Genomic DNA, 16,110 nt, shown 5'->3' with positions numbered 1-16,110 from the left:
TGCTTTTATGATGGTGCAAATTTTATTATGTCACATTCTTGTAAAAAGTTACTGCAAACCGCTCTGGAGCTCCTCCAACGTAGGAAAATAAAACCAACCTAAGCTTGTGTGCTGTAGAGATGGGAATACCCTACGACTGCATGGATATGTTGTTTTCCTTATTGTGTTTCCCTCTACAGTATAATTACATTACATAAGAAATAAATAAGATACTAGTTTGAGTCTACATGGGATATGCAGCTCAAATGATCTGCTATCTGGAAACTTCAAAATGTACTTAGTTTATTGGGGAATTATTATAGGTTACCATAGCCACAAAGTCATAATTATGGCTAAACCCAGACTATTTCTACATTGTAGCTATCTTCTTAAAATATGATTTTAAACCTAACCATAATCTTAACCCTAACCACACTGCTAATCTGATGCCTAACCTCAACCTTAAATTAAGACCAAAAATCACAATTTTATTTGCATGATTTTTTACGATACATCCGATTCTGACATTGTGGGTAACTAGTGACAGACCACTGAGGATTGTCCACATTGATCTCCATGCTGGCAGCAAGAATAAGCAAGCCCTAGCGAGAATAAGGCCGTGACCGTGGCAATTTCCTTCCAAATAAAAATCACACAATGATTTTGCTTGTGAAAAATAATACAAATGGTCGAAATTTGTAAAATGTGGCGAAATGTTAGTAGACTTAGAATTGTTTAACAATATGAAAAAAGAATAAAGTTAATCGCCTTTATAGCACAAATAATATCATAGCATTAGGCTCCAGAGTGGTGCAGCGGTCTAAGGCACTGCATCTCAGTGCAACAGAGGTCACTACAGTCCCTGATTTGAATACATTTCACCTGTTGTATCCGGCACATGTGACAAATACAATTTGATTTGAACTATCTAGTCATCATTACTTTAATGCTATTAAAAATCATGTCAATTTTTATTTATTTTACCTTTATTTAACTAAGTCAGTTAAGAACAAATGTGATACTTACTTACAAGCCGTTAACCAATAATTCAGGTTTAAGAAAAAGAAAAAAAAAAAGAAAAAATAGATATGTAAAAAATAAGAAATAAAAGTAATAAATAATTAAACAGCAGCAGTAAAATAACAATAGCGAGACTATATACAGGGGGTACCGGTACAGAGTCAATGTGGAGGCTATATACAGGGGGTACCGGTACAGAGTCAATGTGGAGGCTATATACAGGGGGTACAGGGTCAATGTGGAGGCTATATACAGGGTATTACAGAGTCAATGTGGAGGTTATATACAGGGAGTACCGGTACAGAGTCAATGTGGAGGCTATATACAGGGTATTACGGTACAGGGTCAATGTGGAGGCTATATACAGGGGAGGCTATATACAGGGTGTTACGGTACAGAGTCAATGTGGAGGCTATATACAGGGGTACCGGTACAGAGTCAATGTGGAGGCTATATACAGGGGGTACCGGTACAGAGTCAATGTGGAGGCTATATACAGGGGGTACCGGTACAGAGTCAATGTGGAGGCTATATACAGGGGGTACCGGTACAGAGTCAATGTGGAGGCTATATACAGGGGGTACCAGTACAGAGTCAATGTGGAGGCTATATACAGGGGTACCAGTACAGAGTCAATGTGGAGGCTATATACAGGGGGTACCAGTACAGAGTCAATGGGAGGCTATATACAGGGGGTACCGGTACAGAGTCAATGTGGAGGCTATATACAGGGGGTACCGGTACAGAGTCAATGTGGAGGCTATATACAGGGGGTACCGGTACCGAGTCAATGTGGAGGCTATATACAGGGTATTACGGTACAGAGTCAATGTGGAGGCTATATACAGGGGGTACCGGTACAGAGTCAATGTGGAGGCTATATACAGGAGTACCGGTACAGAGTCAATGTGGAGGCTATATACAGGGTGGTAATGGTACAGAGTCAATGTGGAGGCTATATACAGGGTGGTACCGGTACAGAGTCAATGTGGAGGCTATATACAGGGGGTACCGGTACAGAGTCAATGTGGAGGTTATATACAGGGGGTACCGGTACAGAGTCAATGTGGAGGCTATATACAGGGGGTAATGGTACAGAGTCAATGTGGAGGCTATATACAGGGTGGTACCGGTACAGAGTCAATGTGGAGGCTATATACAGGGTATTACGGTACAGAGTCAATGTGGAGGCTATATACAGGGGGTACCGGTACAGAGTCAATGTGGAGGCTATATACAGGGTATTACGGTACAGAGTCAATGTGGAGGCTATATACAGGGGGTACTGGTACAGAGTCAATGTGGAGGCTATATACAGGGGGTAATGGTACAGAGTCAATGTGGAGGCTATATACAGGGTGGTACCGGTACAGAGTCAATGTGGAGGCTACATACAGGGTATTACGGTACAGAGGCAATGTGGAGGCTATATACAGGGGGTACCGGTACAGAGTCAATGTGGAGGCTATATACAGGGTATTTCTGTACAGAGTCAATGTGGAGGCTATATACAGGGGGTACTGGTACAGAGTCAATGTGGAGGCTATATACAGGGGGTACCGGTACAGAGTCAATGTGGAGGTTATATACAGGGGGTACCGGTACAGAGTCAATGTGGAGGCTGTATACAGGGGGTACCGGTACAGAGTCAATGTGTGGGGGTATATACAGGAAGTATCGGTACAGAGTCAATGTGGAGGCTATATACAGGGGGTATCGGGACAGAGTCAATGTGTGGGGGCACCGGTTAGTCGAGGTAATTGAGGTAATATGTACATGTAGGAAGAGTTAAAGTGATTATGCATAGATAATAAACAGAGAGTAGCTGCTAGAGGAGGGGGGCAATGCAAATAGTCTGGGTAGCCATTTGATTAGCTGTTCAGGAGTCTTATGGCTTGGGGGTAGAAGCTGTTGAGAAGCCTTTTGGACCTGGACTTGGCACTCCGGATCATGGTAATACAAACAACTTAAGATAATTCATAATAATAGTAATAACAATATTCATAATCATATTATAGTGTTGCATGTAAAAGGGGTTCCACTCTACACAGGACTTTTAGTATCCAAATCCAGAGTTCACACCCAGAGGAGCTGCTCATTTGGCGGCCCTAACAGAGTGGCCCATCAACTTATATCCAATTTTTTTTCTTCATATTTGACATTCATATCGTACCGTACAAAATGACCTTGTTACGTTGTGTAACAGTAAAAGGGGGATCCATTCTACTCAGCAGCACTTCTAGTTTCCAAATGCACAGAGCTTTAAAAAAAATGTAACGTTTATTTAACCAGGAAGGGCTCATTGAGATTAAAATCTTATTTTCAAGAGCGCCCTGGCCAAGATAGGCAGCACCAAGTCAGGGTAGCCTAGTAGTTAGAGCGTTGGACTAGTAACTTAAAGGTTGCAAGTTCGAATCCCCGAGCTGACAAGGTACAAATCTGTCGTTCTGCCCCTGAACAGGCAGTTAACCCACTGTTCATAGGCCGTCATTGAAAATAAGAATTTGTTCTTAACTGACTTGCCTAGTTAAATAAAGGTAAAAAAATAAAATAAAAATTACAGAGCGACAACATGAAAAACTACAAGTAATCTAGTAATAACCATTGAATTCACAAGAGTATAAAACAGCAAATTAAAAACATTGACAGGTCAGGGAATCAGTCTCAAAATCAGTGATTTAAAAACACCAATCTGGACAAGTTCTTCTAGTTTCAAATTATTTTGTAAGGCGTTCCAAGACAATGGCGTAGAGTACATAAAAGCCCTTTCACCAAATTCAGTTCGGACATTTGGAACAGTTAGCAGGATAAAGTCCAGCGAACGAAAAGAGTACCCACCACATTTCTGAACAATAAAAATGCACAAATAAAAAGGTAGTAAACCCAAAATGGCTTTGTAAATAAAAGTATACCAGTGACTGAGCTTATGAGTGACTAGAGAAGGCCAGCCAACCCTGGTATACAAAGTACAGTGGTGCGTAAGGGTTTTGCAGTTTAAAATAAATCTCAAAGTGCCATGAAAAGAGTGTAAAAGAGTGTCAATTGATCTCAAACACTGAGCGGAAGCATTCCTATATAAAATATCCCCATAGTCTAGTAAAGGCATAAATGTAGCTGATACTAGCCTCCTTCTGGCTTCAAAAGAAAAACAGGCCTTATTCCTAAAATAAAATCCCAATTTCAGCTTCAATTTGTTTGTAAATTGTTGAATATGCAATTTAAAAGAGAGGCCGTCATCAATTAAAATTCCAAGATATTTATATGAAGTTACAACCTCAGTCTCCTTGCCCTGACAGGTAGTAATAGGTGAAAGGTTCAGAGGTCTATTTCTTGCTTTAGAAAACACCATTAGTTTAGTTTGTCAGTATTGAGGATAAGCTTCAATTGACACAAGGTATGTTGAACAGTATAAAAAGCAGTATGCATGTTCTGGAAAGCTTTTGTAAGAGACGAGGCACAACAGTAAATAACAGTATCATCAGCATAAAAATGAAGTTGTAGATTTTGGACATTTTTGTCTAAATCATTTATATAAATAGTGAATAAGAGAAGACCAAGTACAGAGCCTTGGGGCACACCATTCAAGACAGACAATTTAACAGACATAAGCCCATCAAATTGAGTGCACTGCGTTCTATCAGACAGATAGTTAGCAAACCATGCAACTGCATGCTCCGAAAGACCTACACTCGACAATCTCTGCCAAATAAGAATTTGTTCTTAACTGACTTGCCTAGTTAAATAAAGGTAAAATAAAATAAAATAAATAGTTTAGCGTGATCAACTGTATCAAAAGCCTTAGAGAGATCAATAAAAAGTGAGACACCGTGCTGTTTTTTGTTAAGGGCTTCAGTGATATAATTTAAAACCTTCATGGCTGCTGTAATTGTGCTATGCTTCTTCCTGAAGCCCAATTGATACATTGATAAAATAGAGTTCGTAAATAAAAACTCTTTTAGCTGTTCACTCACAAAAGTTTCAAGTATTTTCACCAGGGGTGACAGCTTTGAGATTGGCCTATACTTATTTAAAAGAGTTGGATATCCCCTTTTAAAAGTGGTCGGACAAATGCTGATTTCCAGATCTTTGGAATTTCATTACATTCCAGGGTTAGATTGAACAGATATGTAAGTGGTTCAGCTATGAAATCAGCTGGCAGATTTAAAAAGCAGGGATCCAAAAGATCAGGACCTGCAGGCTTTCTCTGGTCTAAGGATTTCAGGGCTTTATGTACCACCTGCACTGAGAATGGCAAAAAGCTAAAAGCTTGACCAGCTCTCACTGGTTCATCCACACAGGGTTGTACAGAGACAGAGAACACTGAATCAAACAGCCTACCAGATGATACAAAGTGCTCATTGAAACAATTCAGCATTTCAGTTTTGTCATATATAGCTTACACCCAGTGTTTTACTGTGACACAAAGAACAGATAATTGTGTACGGTGCAATAAATGTTAAGAGCACACACACACAGACAGACAGACAGACAGACAGACACACACACAAAACAGTGGTAATTTTGATTTTGATACAGGACAGGACATTTATTCTGAAGGATTCCAAAAGTCCTGACCCGGAAGTACTTAGTAGTTCTTGCCTGTATCACAGCGGTTTCACGTTGTAGCTCACATCAATGCCATTGTTAAAGTAGATAACTGGCTACTAGTTAACTATTTATAGTTGTATTATCCTCAGCTACATCTTATCTCATAACCAGGGCAACCTAAAACAGCGGTACATATGGAGCTGACATGGTGAGCTTGGTTTGTGATTAACCAGTTGGCGAAAATGTTTGGGGACATTTGGCGCTTAACTAACGATATTTAAACTATGGCAAGTTTGAGGTTTGCCGTAGCCGTTTGCTAGTTGTAACATAATCCTGATGAAACGCTGTTCCCTATCTCCTCGTAGGGAGGACGTCCCGCTCCCAGCCCCAGACGGTCTATTATTTAACAAAGACCTATATGATAAGTACTCCCTGGCGCCGACCATCAAGGGACTGTGGGCTATCGCTGTTGTAAGGTACAGTATGCAGCTAGCGTCAGTGGCTACCTAACGTAGCGTCAGTGGCTACCTAACGTAGCGTCAGTGGCTACCTAACGTGGCGTCAGTGGCTACCTAACGTAGCGTCAGTGGCTACCTAACGTGGCGTCAGTGGCTACCTAACGTAGCGTCAGTGGCTACCTAACGTGGCGTCAGTGGCTACCTAACGTAGCGTCAGTGGCTACCTAACGTAGCGTCAGTGGCTACCTAACGTAGCGTCAGTGGCTACCTAACGTAGCGTCAGTGGCTACCTAACGTGGCGTCAGTGGCTACCTAACGTAGCGTCAGTGGCTACCTAACGTAGCGTCAGTGGCTACCTAACGTGGCGTCAGTGGCTACCTAACGTAGCGTCAGTGGCTACCTAACGTGGCGTCAGTGGCTACCTAACGTGGCGTCAGTGGCTACCTAACGTGGCGTCAGTGGCTACCTAACGTAGCGTCAGTGGCTACCTAACGTGGCGTCAGTGGCTACCTAACGTGGCGTCAGTGGCTACCTAACGTAGCGTCAGTGGCTACCTAACGTAGCGTCAGTGGCTACCTAACGTAGCGTCAGTGGCTACCTAACGTAGTGTCAGTGGCTACCTAACGTGGCGTCAGTGGCTACCTAACGTAGCGTCAGTGGCTACCTAACGTGGCGTCAGTGGCTACCTAACGTAGCGTCAGTGGCTACCTAACGTGGCGTCAGTGGCTACCTAACGTGGCGTCAGTGGCTACCTAACGTGGCGTCAGTGGCTACCTAACGTGGCGTCAGTGGCTACCTAACGTGGCGTCAGTGGCTACCTAACGTGGCGTCAGTGGCTACCTAACGTGGCGTCAGTGGCTACCTAACGTGGCGTCAGTGGCTACCTAACGTGGCGTCAGTGGCTACCTAACGTGGCGTCAGTGGCTACCTAACGTGGCGTCAGTGGCTACCTAACGTGGCGTCAGTGGCTACCTAACGTGGCGTCAGTGGCTACCTAACGTGGCGTCAGTGGCTACCTAACGTGGCGTCAGTGGCTACCTAACGTGGCGTCAGTGGCTACCTAACGTGGCGTCAGTGGCTACCTAACGTGGCGTCAGTGGCTACCTAACGTGGCGTCAGTGGCTACCTAACGTGGCGTCAGTGGCTACCTAACGTGGCGTCAGTGGCTACCTAACGTGGCGTCAGTGGCTACCTAACGTAGCGTCAGTGGCTACCTAACGTAGCGTCAGTGGCTACCTAACGTAGCGTCAGTGGCTACCTAACGTGGCGTCAGTGGCTACCTAACGTGGCGTCAGTGGCTACCTAACGTGGCGTCAGTGGCTACCTAACGTGGCGTCAGTGGCTACCTAACGTGGCGTCAGTGGCTACCTAACGTGGCGTCAGTGGCTACCTAACGTGGCGTCAGTGGCTACCTAACGTAGTGTCAGTGGCTACCTAACGTGGCGTCAGTGGCTACCTAACGTGGCGTCAGTGGCTACCTAACGTGGCGTCAGTGGCTACCTAACGTGGCGTCAGTGGCTACCTAACGTGGCGTCAGTGGCTACCTAACGTAGCGTCAGTGGCTACCTAACGTAGTGTCAGTGGCTACCTAACGTGGCGTCAGTGGCTACCTAACGTAGCGTCAGTGGCTACCTAACGTAGTGTCAGTGGCTACCTAACGTGGCGTCAGTGGCTACCTAACGTAGCGTCAGTGGCTACCTAACGTAGCGTCAGTGGCTACCTAACGTAGCGTCAGTGGCTACCTAATGTAGCGTCAGTGGCTACCTAACGTAGCGTCAGTGGCTACCTAACGTAGTGTCAGTGGCTACCTAACGTGGCGTCAGTGGACAGCAAATTGAGGGGAGTTTTATTTCTTTCTCATTGTTAAAACTGGTAACCATTAGAATGATGAACTGGTAACCATTAGAATGATGAACTGGTAACCATTATAATGTTGAACTGGTAACCATTAGAATGATGAACTGGTAACCATTAGAATGATGAACTGGTAACCATTAGAATGTTGAACTGGTAACCATTAGAATGATGAACTGGTAACCATTAGAATGATGAACTGGTAACCATTATAATGTTGAACTGGTAACCATTAGAATGATGAACTGGTAACCATTAGAATGATGAACTGGTAACCATTAGAATGATGAACTGGTAACCATTAGAATGATGAACTGGTAACCATTAGAATGTTGAACTGGTAACCATTAGAATGATGAACTGGTAACCATTAGAATGATGAACTGGTAACCATTAGAACTGGTAACCATTATAATGTTGAACTGGTAACCATTAGAATGTTGAACTGGTAACCATTAGAATGATGAACTGGTAACCATTAGAATGATGAAATGGTAACCATTAGAACTGGTAACCATTAGAATGATGAACTGGTAACCATTAGAATGATGAACTGGTGACCATTAGAACTGGTAACCATTAGAATGATGATGTGTTGTTGTGGTGTCCAGTCCCACAGTAAAGGTTGACGTGAAGGAGGAGTTAGAGGACACAACAGGACCAGCCAAGCTCCCCTCTACACAGAACCAGTCAAACAGCAGCAGTAACATAAATGATGAGAGGAGTGGCACCGGAGAACCCTGTTCTGACAGTCAGGATGAACACGGTGACCGTAAAGATGATCACCCGCCTGCTGGAGAGGCAGTCTCCAGACAGGAACCCAGTCACCCTAGGCCCTCCGGCCAGGACCCCGGCCTTCCCAGCCAGGTACCAGAGTTGTTCCCAGAGCCCAGGATTCCATACCCCTGTTTCTCCAGACTCACCAGTAAAGACCAGCTGACATATCTCCATGTGCTGACCAGCAAACAGCCCAGAGAGGCTTCTCAGGTAGGCTACCAACTGGCTCTTAACATTACCAACACAATACATTTGTATACAATACATACAGAGAAGCTCCTTGTGCACATAATGCTCTCAACACTACTCTATGCTTTTGTCACACTGTGGCTGTTCCTGTTGGGTCAGAGCCTGTGACTGTAGGGTCAGAGCCTGTAACTGTAGGGTCAGAGCCTGTAACTGTAGGGTCAGAGCCTGTGACTGTAAGGTCAGAGCCTGTAACTGTAAGGTCAGAGCCTGTGACTGTAAGGTCAGAGCCTGTGACTGTAAGGTCAGAGCCTGTGACTGTAAGGTCAGAGCCTGTGACTGTAAGGTCAGAGCCTGTGACTGTAAGGTCAGAGCCTGTGCCTGCCTGCCTGTAAGGTCAGAGCCTGTGCCTGTAAGGGTTGAGCCTGTGACTGTTCCTGTAGGGTCAGAGCCTGTGACTGTGCCTGTTGGGTCAGAGCCTGTGACTGTGCCTGTCGGGTCAAAGCCTGTGACTGTAGGGTCAGAGCCTGTGACTGTAGGGTCAGAGCCTGTGACTGTAGGGTCAGAGCCTGTGCCTGTAGGGTCAGAGCCTGTGACCCTGTTGGGTCAGAGCCTGTGACTGTGCCTGTTGTCAGAGCCTGTGCCTGTAGGGTCAGAGCCTGTGACTGTAAGGTCAGAGCCTGTGCCTGTAGGGTCAGAGCCTGTGACTGTAAGGTCAGAGCCTGTGCCTGTAGGGTCAGAGCCTGTGACTGTGCCTGTTGGGTCAGAGCCTGTGACTGTGCCTGTCGGGTCAAAGCCTGTGACTGTGCCTGTAGGGTCAGAGCCTGTGCATTCGGTCATTGTACTTAAAACATGCATTGACATTGACAGAACTCAATGTTGTGACCTGTGCCTCCCTCCTTGTCAGATTCTAATCGCAGCTTGCCTTCACTCTACCCGACCTAGCACTAACCCTGTTTATCTATGCCGATCAGACTCTGTTGCTGCATGTGAACAGTGAGAGGTCAGAGTTCATGAGGTACCTGCAGGAAGTGGCCAGGATGTGTCCTGACGACTACAACTACATATCCCAGGGGGCCGCTCTCTACTCAGAGGTAATGCACTGTTACTTCCTGGTTACTAGTCTGCTGATGATACAACTCTGTATGGTACTCTCATCCTTTTCTGTTCCAGGAGTACCTGAGAGCCTGTCTAGACCAAATGAGGATGTATCCCCAACTCTATCAGATCCATGAGATAACCAGCCTCACAGGAGGAAACTTCTCTTCTAGCCTCCAGCTCAACTTTGAGAAACAGCTGCTCACTATGGTGAGATATACTAGAATAATGTATTCTATATAACAGTAATACTATGGTGAGATATACTAGAATAATGTATTCTATATAACAGTAATACTATGGTAAGATATACTAGAATCATGTATTCTATTTAAGCAATAAGCCATGAGGGGGTGTGGTATATGGCCAATATACCACGGCTAAGGGCTGTTCTTAATCACGACGCAACGTGGAGTGCCTGGATACAGCCCTAAAGTAATTAGAGCAGTAAAAATAAATGTTTTGTCATACCCGTGGTATACGGTCTGATATACCACGGTTGTCAGCCAATCAGCATTCAGGGCTGGAACCACCCAGTTTATAAATAACTGTAATACTATGGTGAGAGATACTAGAATAATGTATTCTATATGACAGCTCCTTACTATGGTGAGATATACTAGAATAATGTATTATATATAACAGTAATACTATGGTGAGATGTACTATGGTGAGATATACTATGGTGAGATATACTAGAATAATGTATTCTGTATAATAGTAGTACTATAAACTGTTATCCTTCGTACTTGTCACAGAACCTCTCTTCTCCTCCTGTGTGTGCCTGCAGGGCGAGGTGGTGATCACAGACCACAAAGTGGTGCCTAATGAAGCACAGTTGGCATTTGACTACGAGACTGTTTCATCAGATATTCCTCCAGTCAAGAAAGCAAAGCTCTCACACTCTGTAAGAATGATGCATTACTTCTTAATTACTACAACACAGAGAGACATCATTGGTTAATGTGTCAGGTTGGAACTCAGTCTTTGGGAGGCCTTTATATTAGAGGTCGACCGATTATGATTTTTCAATGCCGATATCGATTATTGGAGGACGAAAGAAAGCTGATGGCGATTTATTTATTTGTAATAATGACAATTACAACAATACTGAATGAACACTTTTATTCTAACTTAATATAATACATCAATAAAATCAATTTAGCCTCAAATAAATAATGAAACATGTTCAATTTGGTTTAAATAATGCAAAAACATGATCGGTGTCTAAAAATGCCAATTACCGATTGTTATGAAAACTTGAAATCGGCCCTAATTAATCGGCCATTCCGATTAATCGGCCGACCTCTACTTTGTATATGAACTCAACTATTAAACACCCTCCAGCAGCACTCTTCCATTGATGTTTCTAAACAGTGTTATGACTTAGAATCCTCATTTTATACACTAATGTTGGTGTTTGTGTCACATTTAGGGCATCAGTACTGACAGTAATGCAGAGAAGCTGAGTGGTCGGTATGAACCCCATGTTGTCCTGAGTAGAGAAAGTCTGGTCAGACTGCTGGACAACCACGGTCCGGACTTCACTGATCCCTGGGAGTTACCTGTAGTGGTCAAAACCAACCCTGGGAGAGGTAGGATATCACCTAACCCCTGACCCCTCATCCTGACCCTAACCCAGGGAGAGGTAGGGTATAACCTAACCCCTCATCCTGACCCCTAACCCCTCATCCTGACCCCTAACCCCTCATCCTGACCCCTAACCCCTCATCCTGACCCCTAACCTTGGGAGTTACCTGGAGTGGTAAAACCCTCAAGTCCTTTCTCCTCGTCACCTTCTCAAAACCCATTGGAGGAGAAGGTCGAAGGGGAGGAACCTCTCGCTTTCTCCTCCATTTGAGATGGAGATGAGGCCCGAGGAGCATGCAATGGAGTTATTCCAAATATCAACCGTGGGAGAGGTAGGACATTACCCTGAACCCTAACCAGGGCTCCCCAGATAGCATATAATATCAAAATGTGTAGAATGTGTGGAAATTTGCTTTACAAGAGTTTCTCTCAGCCTCGTGGCAAAATGTTAAGAATAGCATTATAAAACTGCAATTTTTTTCAAAACAAAGTGTTGAAATCAATAATGTGCAGTTTATAAACCCTGGATGGATGATGCTTTGTATTGGCAAATGAGAGGCTTTAAAGCTGGCGGTCGGCAATATTGTCAAAGCCAATTTTATTTGTCACAAATACAACAGGTCAACGGGCGGGGGGTTCCCGGCGCCGAGGCAACGGGCGGGGGTTCCTGGCGCCGAGGCAACGGGCGGGGGTTCCTGGCGCCAAGGCAACAGGCGGGGTTCCTGGCGCCGAGGCAACGGGCGGGGGGTACCGGGTAATGACATGGTTGTATACAGGGAGTACCGGGTAATGACATGGCTGTATACAGGGAGTACCGGGTAAGGACATGGCTGTATACAGGGAGTACCGGGTAATGACATGGTTGTATACAGGGGGTACCGGGTAATGACATGGTTGTATACAGGGAGTACCGGGTAAGGACATGGCTGTATACAGGGAGTACCGGGTAATGACATGGCTGTATACAGGGAGTACCGGGTAATGACATGGCTGTATACAGGAGTCCCGGGTAATGACATGGCTGTATACAGGGAGTACCGGGTAAGGACATGGCTGTATACAGGGAGTACCGGGTAAGGACATGGCTGTATACAGGGAATACCGGGTAATGACACGGCTGTATACAGGGAGTACCGGGTAAGGACATGGCTGTATACAGGGAGTACCGGGTAAGGACGTGGCTACAGTGTGTTCGGGAAGTATTCAGACCCCTTTTCCACATTTTGTTAGGTTACAGCCTTACTCTAAGATGGATTATATACTTTTTTTCTCTCATCAATGTACATACAATACCTCATAATTTCAAAGCAAAAACAGGTTTTTAGAAATGTTTGCAAATATATTAAAAATAAAAAACAGATACCTTATTTACATAAGAATTTATACCCTTTGCTATGAGACTGTAAATTGAGCTCAGGTGCATCCTGTTATCATTAATCATCCTTGAGATATTTTTACAACTTGATTGGAGTTCACCTGTGGTAAATTCAATTGATTGGACATGATTTGGAAAGGCACACACCTCTCTATATAAGGTCCCACACTTGACAGTGCATGTATGAGCAAAAACCAAGCCATGAGGTCGACATAATTTTTGTGTCGAGGTACAGACCTGGGGAAGGGTACCAAAACATTTGTGACTCATTTTTGGAAATTGGGCGTATGTTGCACGGAGAGGCATTTGAACGTAAACTTTTTTATTAATCAAAATGTGTGTTTTGGCAGAATTGTCTTCTGGAACACGTGAACTTTCATGTGTCTTAATTACAAACGCTATCTGTAAATACCAATACAATTGTTAAATTACGAGCCTAGTTGGATTAGCCACGGAAAAAGCTGGCAACCTTCCCGCTAGCCATGATTGGCAGGGATAATGAATGGGTTGGACATGCCAAGAGATGAGTTCGGATTGGTCTGCCATGTAGCGTGCGTCTGTCTATAACATGAGCTGGTCAGTTTATGTAGGTAATCCTTTCGAATGCGGCTTTTTTGAAGGTTATCATGTAGTAGAACTGCATAAGTGTTGCTCTCCACTTTCTGGAGGACCGGGTTCTGAAATCAGTGGAATTAGAGTATGATAGCTGAGGGAGTCGAAAAGACAACACACAGAAGGCTGTTGTAATATGGAGACGGGTGTTTTATACATCTTCAAACTAAGGGCAACCATGGCATCCGTGACAGAGGGAGAAGCATCCATCCATGTATACGGATAAGAGAATCTAGCTAGCTACATTTTCAGATATTACATGTTTTCTAATTTTGTCAGAGTTGTTTTTGTTTCAAGTTAGTGTGCTGCTGGCTAGCTAGCTAACGTTACGTGTATGATCTGTGTCGTAATATTATTTGTATCTCAGAGCCATTTGCATTGCTAGTTATAGCCTAATGTTAGCTAGCTAACATTGAACCTGGTTGGTTAGCTACCTGCAGATTCATGCAGGGTAGTAACGTTACGAGTTGGGATTATGGTTCATTAGCTACATGTCTAAACAAAAGCCTCCATTATGCAATTAACTATTTCAATAGAATGTTTATGATGTCACTGCCACAACTGTCGATAGACGTAGCTGGTAAATTCGCTCCGGCTATCTACTGCGATGTCAGTGCACTCTGGTCTGAGTGTGCCAGAGCGCAGAATAACTGACTCATTTACGAGTGCTCAACACCCGTTGAATATGGCCAGTGTCAGTAAACATTGGCAAGAAAAACGAAATAGCTATCCAGCTAGCCAACATTAGCCAGTTATCTTGGTTGCTTGACTGCTGTTGTTAGGTCAGAACGCTAGGATCATCCCTACTCCTCTGCCAGATCGTCCAGTGTGCGCTCTGAATGCTTCCGAGAGCGAAACGCTCTGAATTTACAATCTGACAATCTGACAACGCTCAGAGTTTATGAACGCCCAGAGCACACTCTGGCACTCCAGATAATATTCACAAACACACCCGTAGTATAAACCAGCCTTCAGCCTTGAAAATCTTTGGTTGTTTAGTACATAGCCTCACATGTGAATCCTGAGATTGGTGCTAAAGCTTAGCTGGGTGTGAACGATGCTGAATGGGTGTCGACAAAGAAGAGCTGTCCACCATTTTCTCAAAAGTGAGGTTACAAGTTTGTCAACTTTCAAAGCAGAATTACTTTTCCATTGTTCCTCGACTGTTGTGTATGATATACCAATTTCTAGCTCTGAGTCTCTACTTTTATCCAATGTAAAAAATCCCAATTTCAAATTTTGCTACATAAGACTGAATCGAGCCGGTCAGTTACATTTCTGCAGCATTGAAGAACACAGTGACTTGGTGTTCCATCATTCTTAAATGGAAGAGGTTTGGAACCACCAAGACTCTTCCTAGAGCTGGCCGCCCGGGCAAACTGAGTATTCGGGGGAGAAGGGCCTTGGTCAAGAAGGTAACCAAGAACCCGATGGTCACTCTGACAGACTCTCCAGAGTTCCTCTGTGGAGATGGGAGAATCTTCCAGAAGGACAACCATTTCTGCAACAGTCCACCAATCAGGCCTTTGTGGTAGAGTGACAAGACAGAAGCCACTCATCAGGCACTTGACAGCCCGCTTGGAGTTTGTCAAAAAGCATCTAAATGACTCTCAGAGCATGAGAAAAAAGATTCTCTGGTCTGATGAAACCAAGATTGAACTCTTTGGCCTGAATGCCAAGCGTCACGTCTGGTGGAAACCTGGCACTATCCTTACGGTGAAGCATGGTGGTGGCAGCATCATGATATGGGGATTTTTTTCAGAGGCAGGGACTGGGAGGCTAGTCAGGATCGAGGGAAAGATGTACAGAGATCCTTCATGAAAACCTGCTCCAGAGCGCTCAGGGCCTCAGACTGGGGCGGCGGTTCACCTTCCAACAGGACAACAACCGTAATAACACAACCAAGACAACGCAGGAGTGGCATCAGGACAAGTCTCTGAATGTCCTTGAGTAGCCCAGCCAGAGCCCGAACTTGAACCTGATCTAACATCTCTGGAGAGACCTGAAAATAGCTGTGCAGCGATACTCCCCATCCAACCTGACAGAGCTTGAGAGGATCTGCAGAGAAGAATGGGAAAAAAACTCCCCAAATACAGGTGTGCCAAGCTTGTAGCGTCATACCCAAGAAGACTGGAGGAAGTTAGTGTGATTTAAAAATAATAATAATAATATCCCTTCCCTTTTTGTTTTGGATCAATTTGACTCAGTTTGAAATCACTAAAATACATTTTTTTTTGCCATTTTGTTACGGTTTTCTAGTGGTGATGGAGAGTCGGACCAAACTGCAGCGTGTCGATTTAGATTCATGTTTAATCAAACGAAGAAACACGAACACTACACAAAACAATAAACGTAATCGAAACCGAAACAGCCTATCTAGTGCAAACTAACCGAGAGTACACATAGGACACTAAGGACAATCACCCACGACAAACTCAAAGAATATGGCTGCCTAAATATGGTTAAATCATCTGCGATAAGCATCTGCCTCTGATTGAGAACCACTCCAGACAGCCATAGACTTTGCTAGACAACCCACTAAGCTACAATCCCAATACCACCACCAAAACCCCAAGACAAACACACCACAATTACAAAAACCCCATGCCACAC

At 44.2% G+C, this 16,110-nt stretch overlaps 1 protein-coding gene across 1 annotated transcript in view; it reads left to right on the top strand.

Moving 5' to 3' along the window:
- The first annotated feature begins 5,580 nt into the window (after window positions 1–5,580).
- Window positions 5,581–16,110, top strand: part of ice2 (interactor of little elongator complex ELL subunit 2) — a 61,358-nt gene continuing 50,828 nt past the window's right edge. Inside the window, 7 exon segments of the mRNA XM_042327569.1 lie at window positions 5,581–5,755; window positions 5,913–6,023; window positions 8,471–8,846; window positions 9,797–9,916; window positions 9,996–10,130; window positions 10,711–10,827; window positions 11,356–11,515. Of these exon segments, the coding sequence (XP_042183503.1) occupies window positions 5,742–5,755; window positions 5,913–6,023; window positions 8,471–8,846; window positions 9,797–9,916; window positions 9,996–10,130; window positions 10,711–10,827; window positions 11,356–11,515 (1,033 nt within the window). The 5' untranslated portion in view covers window positions 5,581–5,741.

Source organism: Oncorhynchus tshawytscha, linkage group LG01 (assembly GCF_018296145.1).
Source record: "Oncorhynchus tshawytscha isolate Ot180627B linkage group LG01, Otsh_v2.0, whole genome shotgun sequence".
Classification (NCBI taxonomy): Eukaryota; Metazoa; Chordata; class Actinopteri; order Salmoniformes; family Salmonidae; genus Oncorhynchus; species Oncorhynchus tshawytscha.
This window is presented reverse-complemented; position numbering and strand designations above follow the sequence as displayed.